The sequence below is a fragment of the Carassius gibelio genome, chromosome A22, assembly GCF_023724105.1.
Source record: "Carassius gibelio isolate Cgi1373 ecotype wild population from Czech Republic chromosome A22, carGib1.2-hapl.c, whole genome shotgun sequence".
Classification (NCBI taxonomy): domain Eukaryota; kingdom Metazoa; phylum Chordata; class Actinopteri; order Cypriniformes; family Cyprinidae; genus Carassius; species Carassius gibelio.
Window position 1 is genome coordinate 12,884,549 of NC_068392.1, and position 14,635 is coordinate 12,899,183.

The 14,635-nt window shown below is 36.9% G+C and overlaps 2 protein-coding genes across 3 annotated transcripts in view; both read right to left on the bottom strand.

Annotated features, from left to right (window-relative positions):
• LOC127942538 (uncharacterized) overlaps positions 1 to 7,203 on the bottom strand; it is a 53,830-nt gene extending 46,627 nt beyond the window's left edge. The window contains exons 1-9 of one of the 2 annotated variants that reach the window (XM_052538317.1): positions 7,132 to 7,203; positions 6,900 to 6,988; positions 6,370 to 6,708; positions 6,062 to 6,292; positions 2,164 to 2,484; positions 1,883 to 2,092; positions 1,696 to 1,786; positions 1,561 to 1,614; positions 1,161 to 1,453 (exon numbers count right to left, since the gene is read on the bottom strand). In XM_052538317.1, coding sequence (XP_052394277.1) covers positions 1,587 to 1,614; positions 1,696 to 1,786; positions 1,883 to 2,092; positions 2,164 to 2,484; positions 6,062 to 6,292; positions 6,370 to 6,708; positions 6,900 to 6,945 — 1,266 coding nt within the window. In that variant the 5' untranslated portion in view covers positions 6,946 to 6,988; positions 7,132 to 7,203 and the 3' untranslated portion in view covers positions 1,161 to 1,453; positions 1,561 to 1,586. Of the gene's footprint in view, positions 1 to 1,160; positions 1,454 to 1,560; positions 1,615 to 1,695; positions 1,787 to 1,882; positions 2,093 to 2,163; positions 2,485 to 6,061; positions 6,293 to 6,369; positions 6,709 to 6,899; positions 6,989 to 7,131 lie in introns of those variants that run through there. The other variant, XM_052538318.1, reaches the window with a different exon arrangement.
• A 3,664-nt stretch (positions 7,204 to 10,867) lies between these two features.
• LOC127943226 (dynein axonemal light chain 4) lies at positions 10,868 to 13,157 on the bottom strand. Its single transcript, XM_052539518.1, has 4 exons — positions 13,013 to 13,157; positions 12,447 to 12,529; positions 11,580 to 11,663; positions 10,868 to 11,485 (listed from the first exon to the last, which is right to left on the bottom strand). Exons 2-4 carry the CDS (start codon positions 12,516 to 12,518, stop codon positions 11,321 to 11,323), a joined length of 321 nt encoding a protein of 106 aa, XP_052395478.1. The 5' UTR covers positions 12,519 to 12,529; positions 13,013 to 13,157; the 3' UTR covers positions 10,868 to 11,320.
• Positions 13,158 to 14,635: the final 1,478 nt, after the last annotated feature.

Genomic DNA, 14,635 nt, shown 5'->3' on the forward strand with positions numbered 1-14,635 from the left:
CCAATCCCTCCTAGGTGTGGCCGTCAGTCTGTGGTTTGGATACCATCCTCAGTCCAACGGGCAGACGGAGAAGAAGATCCAAGAGATCGGCTGCTTCCTCCGTACCTTCTGCCATTGTCCACCTGGACTCTTGGAACCAGTTCCTAAGGTGGGCCCAGTGCGCACAGAACTCCCTACATCAACCTTACACCGAACTCACACCATTCCAGTGCATGCTCGGCTACCAGCCACCAGCCTCCACTCTTCACATGGTCAGTTGAACCCTTGGACGTTCCATCTGTCGACTACTGGTTCTGAGAGAGCGAGAGGATCTGGGATGCAGCCCACCACCAGTTACAACGGGCCCTGCGTAGACGCAGGATGACAGCCGACCTTCGCCGCTCTGAAGCCTCAGCATACCAACCTGGACAGAAGGTCTGGCTGTCAACCCGAGACATCCGCCTGCGTCTACCATGCCACAAACTGAGTCCCAGATTCCTTGGCCCATTCACCATCGCAGAGCAGATCAACCCAGTCTCCTTCAAACTACACCTTCCCCCGGAGTATCGGATCCACCCCACATTTCATGTGTCACTCCTTAAACCTCACCATCCTTCTGTCCCCCTCTCCACAGAGCCTGGCGTAGCCGCAGCCCCCTGCCACTCATCCTTGACAAAGGAGCTGCCTACAAGGTTCATGACATCCTGGACTCCCGGCGTCGTGGTGGACAACTTGAGTATCTAGTGGACTGGGAAGATACGGTCCAGAGGAACGCTCATGGGTCCCACGCAACAACATCCTGGATCAGAACCTGCTAGACACCTTTCACAACAAACACCATGACAGACTTGCTCCACGGGGAAGAGGACATCCACCCTCTCCATGGTCAGGTGAACCCTCTCACATCATCATCGGGGTCCCCGGCCCTCAGGAGTGGGCCGTGGGGAGGGGGGTACTGTAACAGACGCACCAGGCTCCAACACCATCCAATCACAGTGCACACCCTCACCGGAATACTAATCTCACCCACCTGCTCCTCATCCACCTGCAATCAACCACTCTTACAAAAGCCACACACACACTCAGTCACCGTCCGGTCTCGTTCGCAACTAGGTCAATACCTACCTGCTAACTGTAAGGACTAACCATTTACTACACAAAAATTAAGAAATCATAAGATATTATACACAGAACACAAAAGCTGCACCACTTTATTAAATTATATTCATTTTTACAAAAAAAATTCCAGAAAAATATTTAGCTGAACACTAGTCTATAGTTTTGTTTGGTTTTATATTTGCTTGATTATGCAGACTGGACAATAAATGATGTGTCACTGTCTTTGACACTGTGTCACTGATGTAGCTGACAGTTCAGTTGCTAGGTGATGATGTCACAATGGAAGAACACAATGACATCATTCCAGCGGCTCTGATGGACAGACAGCAGATGTACAGATGTAGAACATCAGATTCTGAGACAGATAAATACAAACACATTAAATACATTGAAACCAACGTTGCAGCCATTGTATCTTATATATCAAAGTAGATTAAATATGATATATACATAATATTTTACCTTCACTTTTGTTTTCAGCTTAGTTTTCAATTGAGAGGGATTCTGATGAAAAACCTTTTGAATCATAATGGACACTCTTATAACCTGATTTCATTTAATTATTTAGCATGCAATTTTACAGTATATTTTACTCACCACATCCACAGAGCTGCTATTATGAGAAACTGAGGTAAAAACACCAGCAGAGTGACTGTATAATGGCTTAACGCTGTGTTATCTACGGGATCTTCACAACACAAAGTGAATCATGAATATCAGAGAAACCACCTGAACTCATCAAACATTTATAACTGAAGCACATGTATCATGAGAGATGTGTTACCTCCTACAGCACAGGAATACTGGTGAAGCTCTTCATCGCTGACAGAGTCCAGGTACAGCTTGTTGTCTTTAGTGATTCCATCTGTTACCTGTCGTCCGTTCTTGTACCAGATGTAAGTATGTTTGTTGTTCAGAGTGCATTTAGTTGAACAGTTTAATGTCACTTTCTGTCCCTCTGAAACAACAGATGGGCTGCTTTTCACCTGCGTATCTGAAAAAAAAAAAAGCCTATTAGAAAGTATGCAGGAAACCTTTTGAACAATCAGTATATCAATCAGTTACCTGTTACAGTAAGAATGACTCCAGGTGATCTAGAGTATTGTTCTGAATCAGTGATGATCCTGAATCGATATTCTCCAGAGTCACTGATCTTGAGCTCTTTGATTCTCAGTTTGTTCTCCACATACTCCACACGACCAGCAAACTGATGCTCCTCACGCAGATCCTTTAAGTCACCAGGCTGAACGTAATGCCAGAATGTTTTATTTACAGTATGACGAGAGGGATGTGTGTATGTGCTGGAAATGTCTACTGTTGAGCCGACCAAAGCACAGACTCTTCTAGAGGAGTAAGTCACATCCCAGCAGGGACTCTTAGAAATGCCTGAAAGAGACACAGATTACTGCTGTGAAAATTACAATTAAGGTCTTTTAATGTCAAGATAAATGTTTGCCATAAAAATAAAAATGATTGTAAATCGGAGACTTTTTGTCACCCATCGCACTACAAAGTAAAATGTCCCACCAATAAGAATTGCTGTTTTTGTCACATAAATGGCTTCATATAACTACAATTTGATGCCAGTCATGCACAGACCATTTTACTGGGCCTGAGCAAATAGCCACATCTGTGGCCTTGGCCACTTGAGAGAGAGTGTACATGAGACAGGAAGTAGGTGGACAAATCCGTCCCAAGTAGGAAAAAACGAAGTGCCTTTAATGCACACTAAACTAAATACACACATCCCGAGTGATGTTTCAGATTAAGCCGATTCCCAACATTAATTCATTTCAGGAACTCGTGTGCCTTGAAATCACTAGAATGAGGAAACCTTTTAAATGCAAGTTATTCTGATTAGACATGAAATATTATTCAGTAGGGAAAAAATAATCATTGCACATTTTATTGGTATGGAGATTAATATGTGTAGTTTGTAAAACATCTACTGCTTTTTCAACGCTTCTCTAGAAGCATCACAATTACTAAATTGTAATCTGTATTTACATATGGACGCACTGTACAGACATTTTTAAGTGAAAAGTATTTGAATAAAAATGTGTAAATAAACTTATGTAAAATGCACAACACCGATGTAACAGTGATGCAACACTGATGATTATCCCATTGTGTAATCAAAATGGGCATTTGAACACTTGGGCAAAGTACATGAAAGACGTAACTAGTGCTCAAGTGCAAAGACTGGCTCTTGTCTTAAATGCCGTAATATGTCCTGACGGTCTTCCCAGGGCCGGCCCGCGGCATAGGCGGTATAGGCAAATGCTAAGGGCGCCACTCATCCATAGGGGCGCCAGAATGAGTGAACGAGTTAATTTTTATTTATTTATTTTTTTTACATATTTTTTTTTTATAATAGGCTACTATTTAAAAACCATTAATTCGAAATACTACCAAATAAAGCAAAAAAAAAAGTCCGGCTCTTCAATCTTCCCCCGCCCATCGAGTGCTTGAAGTGCGTCAGAAACAGAGCGCGCGATCAGTTGTTGGTAATTTGCATAGACAGTAAAAGAAATGGACACAGCGATCCCATTGGAACTCAATTGAGACAAGTGAAGCCCATTTTTAGCGTTTTTTAGCAATTCCGTTTCTGATGCGCAGACTCAAACGAAGCTTGACGACGTCAGCAACCTGTCTGCCAGATGTAAATCTTCTAAGTGGCTGTGCGTGCAAACTGCCATCGTTAATCTTGCAGAGACGGCGAGCTTGAGCGGGGAGTTCTTTGGCGTGAGTGAGCAGGAGTAAGTATTCTGATTAATTATTGTGTATAGTATTTTAAAATGTAACGCCAGTACGCCATATTAAGTTAATTCCCTGCGAGCTTCTCCTCCTGTCTGTACAGTAATGCGACAGAGAGTCGAGTGGTTATGACGCAATCATTAGCCTATTTTTACAAAAACTGTTTATACGGGGCCATAATGTAACATAGAAGGTAATGGAGCCCTTTATACATTGTTGTATATCTTTAGAAATAAATAATGGACAAACGGAGTCTTTAAACGCCTCAGATGTAAAGTTATTCGCTGTCAAAGTGACTCCAAAATGAATGGGAGTCAATGGGAATGCTAACGCAAGTGAAGTTCTGCTACAAGATGGCGGCACACGGCCGACTTCAACTTCCGGTCAACTTCCTTGCCGCCTGGTAATTTGTTGTGTACAGGCGGCAAGGAACTCGACCGGAAGTTGAAGTCGGGTGGGGGCTGCCATCTTTTAGCAGAACTTCACTTGCGTTAGCATTCCCATTGACTCCCAGTCATTTTGGAGTCACTTTGACAGTGAATAACTTTACATCTGAGGTGTTTAAAGACTCCGTTTGTCCATTATTTATTTCTAAAGATACACAACAATGTATAAAGGGCTCCATTACCTTCTATGTTACATTATGGCCCCGTAGAAACAGTTTTTGTAAAAAATAGGCTAACGATTGCGTCATAACCACTCGACTCTCTGTCGCATTACCGTACAGACAGGAGGAGAAGCTCGCAGGCAATTAACTTAATATGGCGTACTGGCGTTACATTTTAAAATACTATACAAAATAATGAATCAGAATACTTACTCCTGCTCACTCACGCCAAAGAACTCCCCGCTCAAGCTCGCCGTCTCTGCAAGATTAACGATGACAGTTTGCACGCACAGCCACTTAGAAGATTTACATCTGTCAGACAGGTTGCTGACGTCGTCAAGCTTCGTTTGAGTCTGCGCGTCAGAAACGGAAGTGCTAAAAAAAACGCCAAAAATGGGCTTCAATTGTCTCAATTGAGTTCCAATGGGGTCGCTGTGTCCATTTCTTTTACTGTCTATGGTTGTGTAGCGTGCCCGATGCCGCATCCAATGTAGACAGCACTGCTATTGTTAACACACAGCTCGTAGAAATGGGCCTGGCAGCTCGCGCCAGTTCTAGACACGGTGAAAGTTTCCTGATTGTGACGGAAGGCCGAATTTACATGACACATTATAAATGAGCATAGTCTGCGATAGATACAGTGCCAAAAAGAAGAGAAGAGGATAAAGACAGAGGTAAAGAGATGTAGTGAAAGAACAATTTATTGCATAGGAGTAAGATACTATAATTTCATCATGGCAGTTATTTTTACCTTAAACTTAATGTTAGCAGTTGTTCTGAGTCCCCAGACTGTGATTTTGTACAATCATGTCAGTTTTAAGATGCATTTTTTATTATCACTTTTTTATTAATGTTTTACTCTACAGATGTGCAGTTTTGGGGGGATACAGTACAGGCCAAAAGTTTGGAAACATTACTATTTTTAATGTTTTTGAAAGAAGTTTCTTCTGCTCATCAAGCCTGCATTTATTTGATCAAAAATACAGTAAAAATGTAATATTGTGATATATTATTACAATTTAAAATAATTTGTTTTCAATTTATTATACTTTAAATTATCATTTATTTCTGTGATGCAAAGCTGAATTTTCAGCATCATTACTCCATTCTTCAGTGTCACATGTGACATCCAGTCTATCACATGATCCTTTAGAAATCATTCTAATATGATGATTTATTATGAGTGTTGGAAACAGTTCTGCTCTAATGTGTGTGTGTGTGTGTGTGTGTGTGTGTGTGTGTGTGTGTGTGTGTGTGTATATATATATATATATATATATATATATATATATATATATATATGCTAAATCATGAACACAATGACGGTGAAATGGGCTATGATGCATGGGGCGCCAGGTAAAATCTTGCCTAGGGCAGCAAATTGGTCAGGGCCGGCCCTGTCTTCCTCTGAGTATGTATTTATGTGACAAAATGGGACTTGAACAAAAAAATCCCATGCAGAAATCGTGCATAATTTTCATGACGAATATTAGTCTTGGTATGAAAATACCTTTAAATGTTTCCACATATACTCATGTATGAACAAACACTGATATTATATCAGTGCTTATTCAATAAAAATTTTTAAGTGTCACTCACACACAGGAGAGGAGGAGATGATAAAATCAGGAGTAAGAGAACATGAGTAACTGGCACCAGCTTCGAATGAAACTTCAATGCTCCTGGAATGATTAAGATCTTCATATCGTCCATTTTTTTTCCAGTAGTAATTCTGAGGTCTGGACGTCAAATCACAGGAAGTCTCACAGGTCAGTTCTATTATCTGATTTTTCTGGTCTGTAGATGCAGGATTCATCCTCACCTGCAGGTCTGAATATAGAATAAACATTAATAAAGCATGTCAAATGAAAGCAGCTGAAGTGTTCAGAATCTGGACTCAGTTTCACCTGTGACTGTTAGACTGACGGCCGCTGAGCTGAGAATTTTAACTCCATTCTCCATGAACATGAGCTGATATTCTCCAGAGTCTGTCTCTCTCACGTCTGATATTGTGAGTTCTGCTTCGTATTTACTAATGACCTTCTTCACCCGTCCTGAGTAATCTGAGTCTAAAGTCAAATCTTCAGGTTCATTGTTATTTCTCCAGTTTGTACTTTGTTTCTCGCTGAACCAGAACGCAGTTTTGGTGTGGATGTTGTCATAAGAGCAATTCAACTTCACATTGGTTTCCCTCAGAGCACAAATATTATCACAGGTCACAGAGATGCGTTTCAGTGTTAGAGAGCCTGATTTTATTTTTTTAAATGAAAAGAAAAGAAAAGAAACAAACAATGAGACCAAAATGTTTGCTCTGAAGACAAACCAGTTGAGTCACTGTGAGAGCAGTGAGGGAGCTCTCTTTCTTGTGGAAATATATTTAGTCTGTGTTAGACTTTTGATAATTGATCATATCGATCCATTAACAGTGTAATCTTACCTGACAAGTGTAGAAGTAGAATCAGTGACGTGATTCTGAGGTCCATGCTTTAACTTTCAAAATAATTCACTCGTTTGTCAAGATTAATACTGATAATAATAAAACACAAATTAATTTCAAATCATTTAATCAATAGCTCCAATAATTAAAGTGATACTTAGTTTAGTAAATATTTATTTGACATGTTTCTTAAAATAAAAGTAAACTAGTAAAAAAAATCACATATACTTACATGATTCAGATTTATCCTGCGTTCAAGGAAGAGCTTTTACAGAAGTGGTGTTCATTTTTATATCAAGAAGGCAATCACATGATCTTATTTCCTTTCTTTTACACAATTGTTGTTGGCCAACGGGGGTTTGTCAATCAGTTGAGTCAATGATGAATTATGAAATCCTGTACAAAACATTTCAGATATACAGAAATACATTTTTTGATTTCATACGGTTTTGAAAATCATTATATCACTTTTATTACAAGTTAATTTAATGGCTCATTAGTGGCTGCCCGGGTCATCTCTATGATGTGAATATTTTCATTGTTTTTCTCAAATGTTAATATGTAGTGAAGCACTTTTGATAATTGTATTTTTTAAAAGATATAGCAGTAAAGGATAGAGCAATGCCAGTTTGTCTGCTTATTATTTTCTGTGCATTATTATGGTGGTTACAGTTCATCCATTGAAATATAAAATAATGAGAGAAAAGAAAAAGACAAATACACTCTCCCTTCTGTTAAGCTTCAGTTTCACAGCTCGTCCGGCATTCACATGTGGATATACACACACTTACAAAAATAAAATAAAATAGATAAACAATAATCAAAACACAATATGTAAATCACAATTAATAATATTTAAAATCATTCAAGCTGATTTTTTTTTTTTTTAACAGCCAATACAGCAGCGATTTTGTACCTCATACTGACACCTAGAGGCAAGGATGAAGCATTATTTTAAAAAAATGAATGTTTTTGGTGGTGATCGTTTTGATTCAGATTGATCCTTGAACCATTTAGATCAAGTTCACTCACAAATGAATCCTCACTGACTTGCCAGTAGTAATCGTGATAATTAATAATTCAGTATATAAAATATTAATATATTTTTCTATGAATTTATGTACTGAACCAATTATACAGTCTAGATGTTATATTACAAAACCAAACAAATCCAAATTATTTTAAACCAAAACTAAATGATGTCATAGCTGTGATGTCACTACACTCTTCCTCTTTTATTTTTGTTCAGACATCCAGCAGCCAATCACCATCAGACACAAGTGGGGTGGGCCAATCATACAGCGGGTGGGAGTAAGTTACAGAGCATAGACAGTAAAGGTACAGAGCCTCCACTTTGGCAAGGTCATCTGCTGTGCTGTTTTTTTCCACTTCCTGCGGTGGATGTATTTTGATTGAAAAGGAGATGGACATCTGAATGTCAGGATATGAGCTCACAGGAAGTGTGGTACATGAACAGGACAAGTGAAACCACAAACAAGTGCAGACACAGGAACATAATTATCAGCCACAGGTGCAATGTCCCTGAAGGCGATGTGTACATACCCGCATGAATGAACGTTTGCAACCCCCCCCCCCCCCCCCCCCCCATACATAATATTAATAAAATGTAAGTTAATTATATTTTAACAAAATATTAATTTCTAAATAAAATATTGGATTTTTTTTTTTTAAATAGTATTCTTATTAATATTAATATGATGGTGATGATGATGATTATTATTATTATTATTTTCATTTTCAACATTTTGGTAGTTTATTTTTATAAACATAAAATAACAAGTGAAAATAATTCCAGACATTTATTATTATTATTTTTTTTTAGAAAAATCAATGCTAGCAATGTTAATATTAAGAAATAAATACTTTAATTGATATTAATAAAAAATAAAATGAATACATTTTTTCACAATTATATTTAAATAAAAATAACATTTATTATTTGAGTAAATATTAATATTACATTATGTATTGTTTTGACAATTAGCTTTTCCATTTATGAACAAAAATGTTACATTCAATTTAACAAAATATTGAGATTAAGATTTAAATAAAATAAGAATATAAAATGGGTCTCATTTTTGGGTTTCACAACCTCACCCTGTACATCTGCTGGGGGACCTCCTCTCCTCAGCCTGGAACAAGGATTCACATATCAGCAAATGAATAACCAGAGAACATCCCTCAACGCCTGGTGCTTTCTTGATCAAATCTGCACATTTGCTAATGTTGCATAATGGCATGCAATCAGAGATCAGATACACAGCAGAAGGGGAAGTGTATGACATTGAGCACCCTGTACCATGAGGATAGTTGATTATGACTACGTGGGTTGCTAAGTAACAGTTTTGAAATGAAGCTGATCAAGAGGGAGATGCCAAAAGGCCAAATGATTAAAGCAAAGTTGTTAAGAGCGTGGGAGGTTGTGTAAATCCTTTTCAAGAGTATTAAGTGCTGCAGAGCAAAAGATTGACTGATTTGGTAATATGCCAGGGCCAGGCAGAAAGGATGCATTTCACCATAATGCATTTAAAGCTCACACAAATGTGGAAAATACATTTTATAAATGCATATTTTAGACCTTACTGAGAACAATTAATCTGTTAAAAATGAATTTGAATTCATAATGAACTTAAAACGTTGCACTTCAAAAATTAAAAATCTGTTGACTTATATGCAGGACTTAAATCATTTAGTCTGCTTTAACTCCGCCCCTGCAAGCTCACAAGCCACGCCCATATCTCAACATCCAATCAACAACTGATGTCAAGCCCCCACCCAAAAGTTTTTTTTTTTTAAATCCATTACACTCAAATGTAAGTCACAATACAGAAGAATAGAGCTGCCTCTACTTAAACATACAGTTAAAAAAAAAAAACAGAAGCTATGGTTGATTAAATGTTTTGCCGATATTACGGGATGCCATATTGGTGCATATACATTTTTATATTTCATGACTGCATATGTTCCATAACCGTATTTCCTTAAGTGCTTATAATGCTAATATACCAAACTTTAAACATCTCAACTGACATGCATGGATTAATAGGATTGTCCTTTCACTGTTTTTCACCATAAACTCTTCAGGAATTTATTAGTTTTTACTTGCAAAACCCATACATTCGACAGCATTGCTAGTTTTTCCACCGTATATAGTAAGGTAACCTACAGTTAGCCAATTAGCATGTTTTTACTGTGACATTTTGACTGTTTGGCATGATGCATTGCCATTAACATTTTTTAAAGTACAGGAATGCAAATAAGATTTGAAACCTGGAGTGGAGATTTCAGTGAATAGTGGCACTTGAAATTTAGCAGTCATCATAACTGGTCATTTTTTGGATCTTAACGTCCTTTTGCTGCAAGTATGAGTATTTAAAAGGTGAAAAGGTGAGCAAAGAAAGGTTAATGTGTGTCTATTGGTATGAAGTGCACAATAACCTGACAGCAGGTCAGTGTGTGTCTGAGTAAAGAGATGCTCTAAACCAGATGTCTACACTCCCTTATGCAGTACTCAGAAAATAAAATGTACTTCAAATATCAAAGCATTTGAACCCATTTTCTTTAGAAACACATACTTTCTCGATGCATACACACATATTATGCATCTAATTCTAAGCATCAAGTCATTTTTCTCCATTAAAAGTATTAATTTGTCATCAGAGTGAGAGTCCAAACAGCTGATGAAAGCATCACAGCTGTTTGGACTCCCATTCTGACGGCACCCATTCACTTCAGAGCACCCATTGGGGAGCAATTTTTCTAACTCTGTTCCCATGAAAAAACTAACTCATTTACATCTCAGATGGCCTGACTCAGCAAATGTACATTTTTATGCAAACTATTACTTAAGTCTATTATTAAGTGTCTGTTTTTGGGGGGAGCATTTTTTTTTATGTCATATCAACTTTTCCGTCATTTGAAATTACATATAGCAGAGGCAAAATAAATCATTTCTAATGAGCTTTTATTACACAAGAAAATAACAATAGTTATTAATAAAAACAAATACCCATTACAGCTGTGCAAAATGTACAACTCCTATAAAATATCTGAAGTTTAAAAAAAAAAAGAATGTATTCCCATATTAATTGAAAAATAGCATTTTATCTTATAAAAATACTTTGTCCTTCAGAAAAGAAATGAAAGGGGTGGAAATGATCATAAACAACCGAGGATGGACAGAAAGAAGACTGAAAAGAGTGGCAGAAATTGGACAATAAACCCCACAGATGCCCTGCCCAGCTAAAATGGAGATGAAAACATAAAACACTACATTCAGAATAAACCATGTGAAACGCTGCACCCTGTTCAGTACTGAATATAAATAAACATACACATGTGGCACATTCAGTATAGAGTCAGAAAGCACATGAAAAAGTGTTTGTCAGACAGTATTTGGGTTAGGAACACTTCCAGACGCACACCGCCAAACCTCCACCGAAGAACATGTACAGCAGATTCTTCACTTCATGTGTAATTTCGAAACCGAAGCCCTCGCCGATCACCACATGCCAAGAGCTCCCGAACTTCTTATCCATCGACTCCTTTATCATTTTAGCGGCGCTCTGTCGAGATAGAAGCCCCCACAGGAATGAACAATCCCATTGAAGATATCATTAATATCTCAACGGTTTCTCCAAGATGGCGATGAGAACGAACCTCATTATTAGTGGCAAACTTCTCACACGCAGTAACACAGAGCTCCATGGTCTCCACCCGCATCTCCTCCGGCATATCAGTGTGCTGCGGAGGAAATATATATGTTTCAGGTCAATTTGATTTGAATCCATTTGTTGGTGTCTTTCGTTAGGTTTTGTAACTTTTAGACTCATTTTGAGTTGTTAACTTGCGTTATTGGAATTTATATCATGATTAAGATGTTCAAAGGTCATTCTGACCAACATATTAATTCTTAAATGCAGTTAAATAAATAAATAAATAAATATATAATATATATATATATATATATATATATATATATATGTTATTTCTCAGCTACCTTCATACATTTAACAGACACTTTTATCTAAAAAAATAAATAAATAAAAATAACTGACATAAAAAAAAATATATATATATATATATATATATATATATATATATATATATATATATATATATATATATATGTCAGTTATTTTTATTTATTTATTTTTTTAGATAAAAGTGTCTGTTAAATGTATGAAGGTAGTTGAGAAATAAATGACATAAAAAAAAAAAAATATATATATATATATATATATATATATATATATATATATATATATATATATATATATATATATATATATATATGTCATTTATTTCTCAACTACCTTCATACATTTAACAGACACCTTTATCTCAAAATGTTGAAGACATACATTTTTATCAGTTCATGCATGTAACAAACCAATGATTCCTGGTGTTACCAATGCCATGCTCCACTGTTTGAGTTCAGAAAATGTTTAAAATGTTACAGTACTGTTTATAATTTTCATCATTAGTGATCATTGAAGATTCAATTCCATTCATGCAAGTGTTCACCCTTATGAGAGGAAAGCTGTGTAGTCTCTTATAGTCAGCCTCGTCCTTCTTGCCATCGACCGTCTCTGCCATGATGAATAGCTCTAGATGAGGAAAACATGGACAGGTTCAAGATATCAGAAATATGATCTAATAAATCTAACATGGATATTCATTTATAGCTTTAGAAACCGTGGTATCTGTTATATCGCGGTAAAATACTTTGATACACCATAGTACAGCAAGATTACTTAAAATAATACAATGATATTTCAATTATGAGGTTTAATAACATGACATTACCATAGTTCCATGTCCACACAACAATGCTAATACCATTGTACCTTTTTTAATCTAAATTTCATATAAGCCATGGATGGTTAGTAATAGTCCTGCATGCTTATGAAGAGATTATTAGCTTTGTTTTGGAAAGCGAACAGTATTTTATCAGGAAAACTGCTAGCTTACTTGGCTAATTTGTATGGCTAGGTCACTCGTTTTTATTTCCATCGACATTAAATGATCTACCTAGGAGTTTAACGTTGCATATAAACTAGCTTGTGAAGTATTAAGAGACTTTTACGTACCGTAATAAAATAAAATTGAAGTTGCTTAAACCGACATCGCTAGAGAGACATGTCCACCATGGCAACCACTCCTGCACGACAGCTGTGTGCGTAGCCCCGCCCCTCGTAACGCGTCGCTTGTTTTGATTGGTCCGTGGGCGTGTCGTTCGGTCTAGAGCGTGGAAATGGACAAATTAAAGGAGTATCCTTAAAGGAGACGTTCACCTATAAAGGAAAATGTGTGTGTTATTGTGGAGTTTTAAGTTTTAAGTGAATTACTGACGTTAATAATGCAACTCATGTCTTATTGGTCATTTTTTGTAAATAAATAAAAATTAATAAATAAATAAAATCCTTAAAAATGAATATTCTGTTCTCATTTATTTGCTTTTATATCATTCCAATACTTTAGGCTGAATAGTGAGACAAACCACAAACCGTTTATCCACAAAATAAGCAAAGGTTGAAAGTTTTTTTTTTTTTTGGTTTCTCTTTAAGCTCTGTATTTTATGAGCAGAGACACCATCTGTGTTTTATCCCCATGTAACCCCACTGCGGTCTGTATAGCGCTGCATTGGTCACGCTTCATCTGTGTGGTTTACTCTCTTGCTTTTTACTGACCTGTATTAAGCTCTAGATACATCTGTGCACAGCTGGAGAGTTTGCCCCAGATAACTGTCACACTGATCTGAGACCTGTCACCAAGAATATAACCAAACAGATGCTGGTAGTTACCAGAAACTGTTTGGTTTCCAACAATCTTCAAAATATTTTCTTTTGTGTTCTGCAGGACACGTTTGGAACAACTTGAGAGTGAGTAAGTGATGACAGAATTTTCATTTTTGGATGAACATTCCCTTTAAATGTCAACAGTGGATACACTTTAAAACACTGTGATTAAGCTAAATAATTTCTCATATACCAATATAATATTTAGGGAGATCATTAAGCTAGCCATTTGTAGGTTAGGGTGCACTGCATGTAATGCATTGGATGGTGCTGATTCTGAGACCCAGCACTTGATCATCTAAAAGCTTTCTATGGGTTTCCCAGACAGACCTTGTTTTGATTTATGGATTATAGGGGATTTTCATTTTCTATTTACAAACAAAAACAGGGGCAGGGGATAATCTAACCACAGATTTGTGCAAGAATATAAATAAGAATAGTACCTAGAGGAGAAGAAAGGAGGCTTTCATCAGATGAGAGTCTGGCTGCGCATTAAATTAAATTAAATGTATGCATTTAGCTGACGCTTTTATCCAAAGTGACTTACAGTGCATTCAGGCTAACAATTTTTACCACTTAAACTACAGGAACACTAAGCATTAAGCATAATAACACGTGTCTAGTCTAACCAGTGCTGTGAGGAATAAAGGCAGCCATCGTACACCAGCCATGTCATGATATAATTTTTATGTGATTGTGTGAAATATATATGAAGGATACAGAGCTGGATTATGGCTATTACCCTTTTCAGTATTAAAAGGTTTAAATAAAGTGAGATGGTGAATACAGAGACTCTATAGAAGAGGAAATACACAAACACAGAGAGAATGATATTTGTTGGCTGGAGAGAAGCAGCAGTGGTCAATGTGGTCAATGGAGGGGGTGATTAACATACATCTATAATTCAACAGCAGC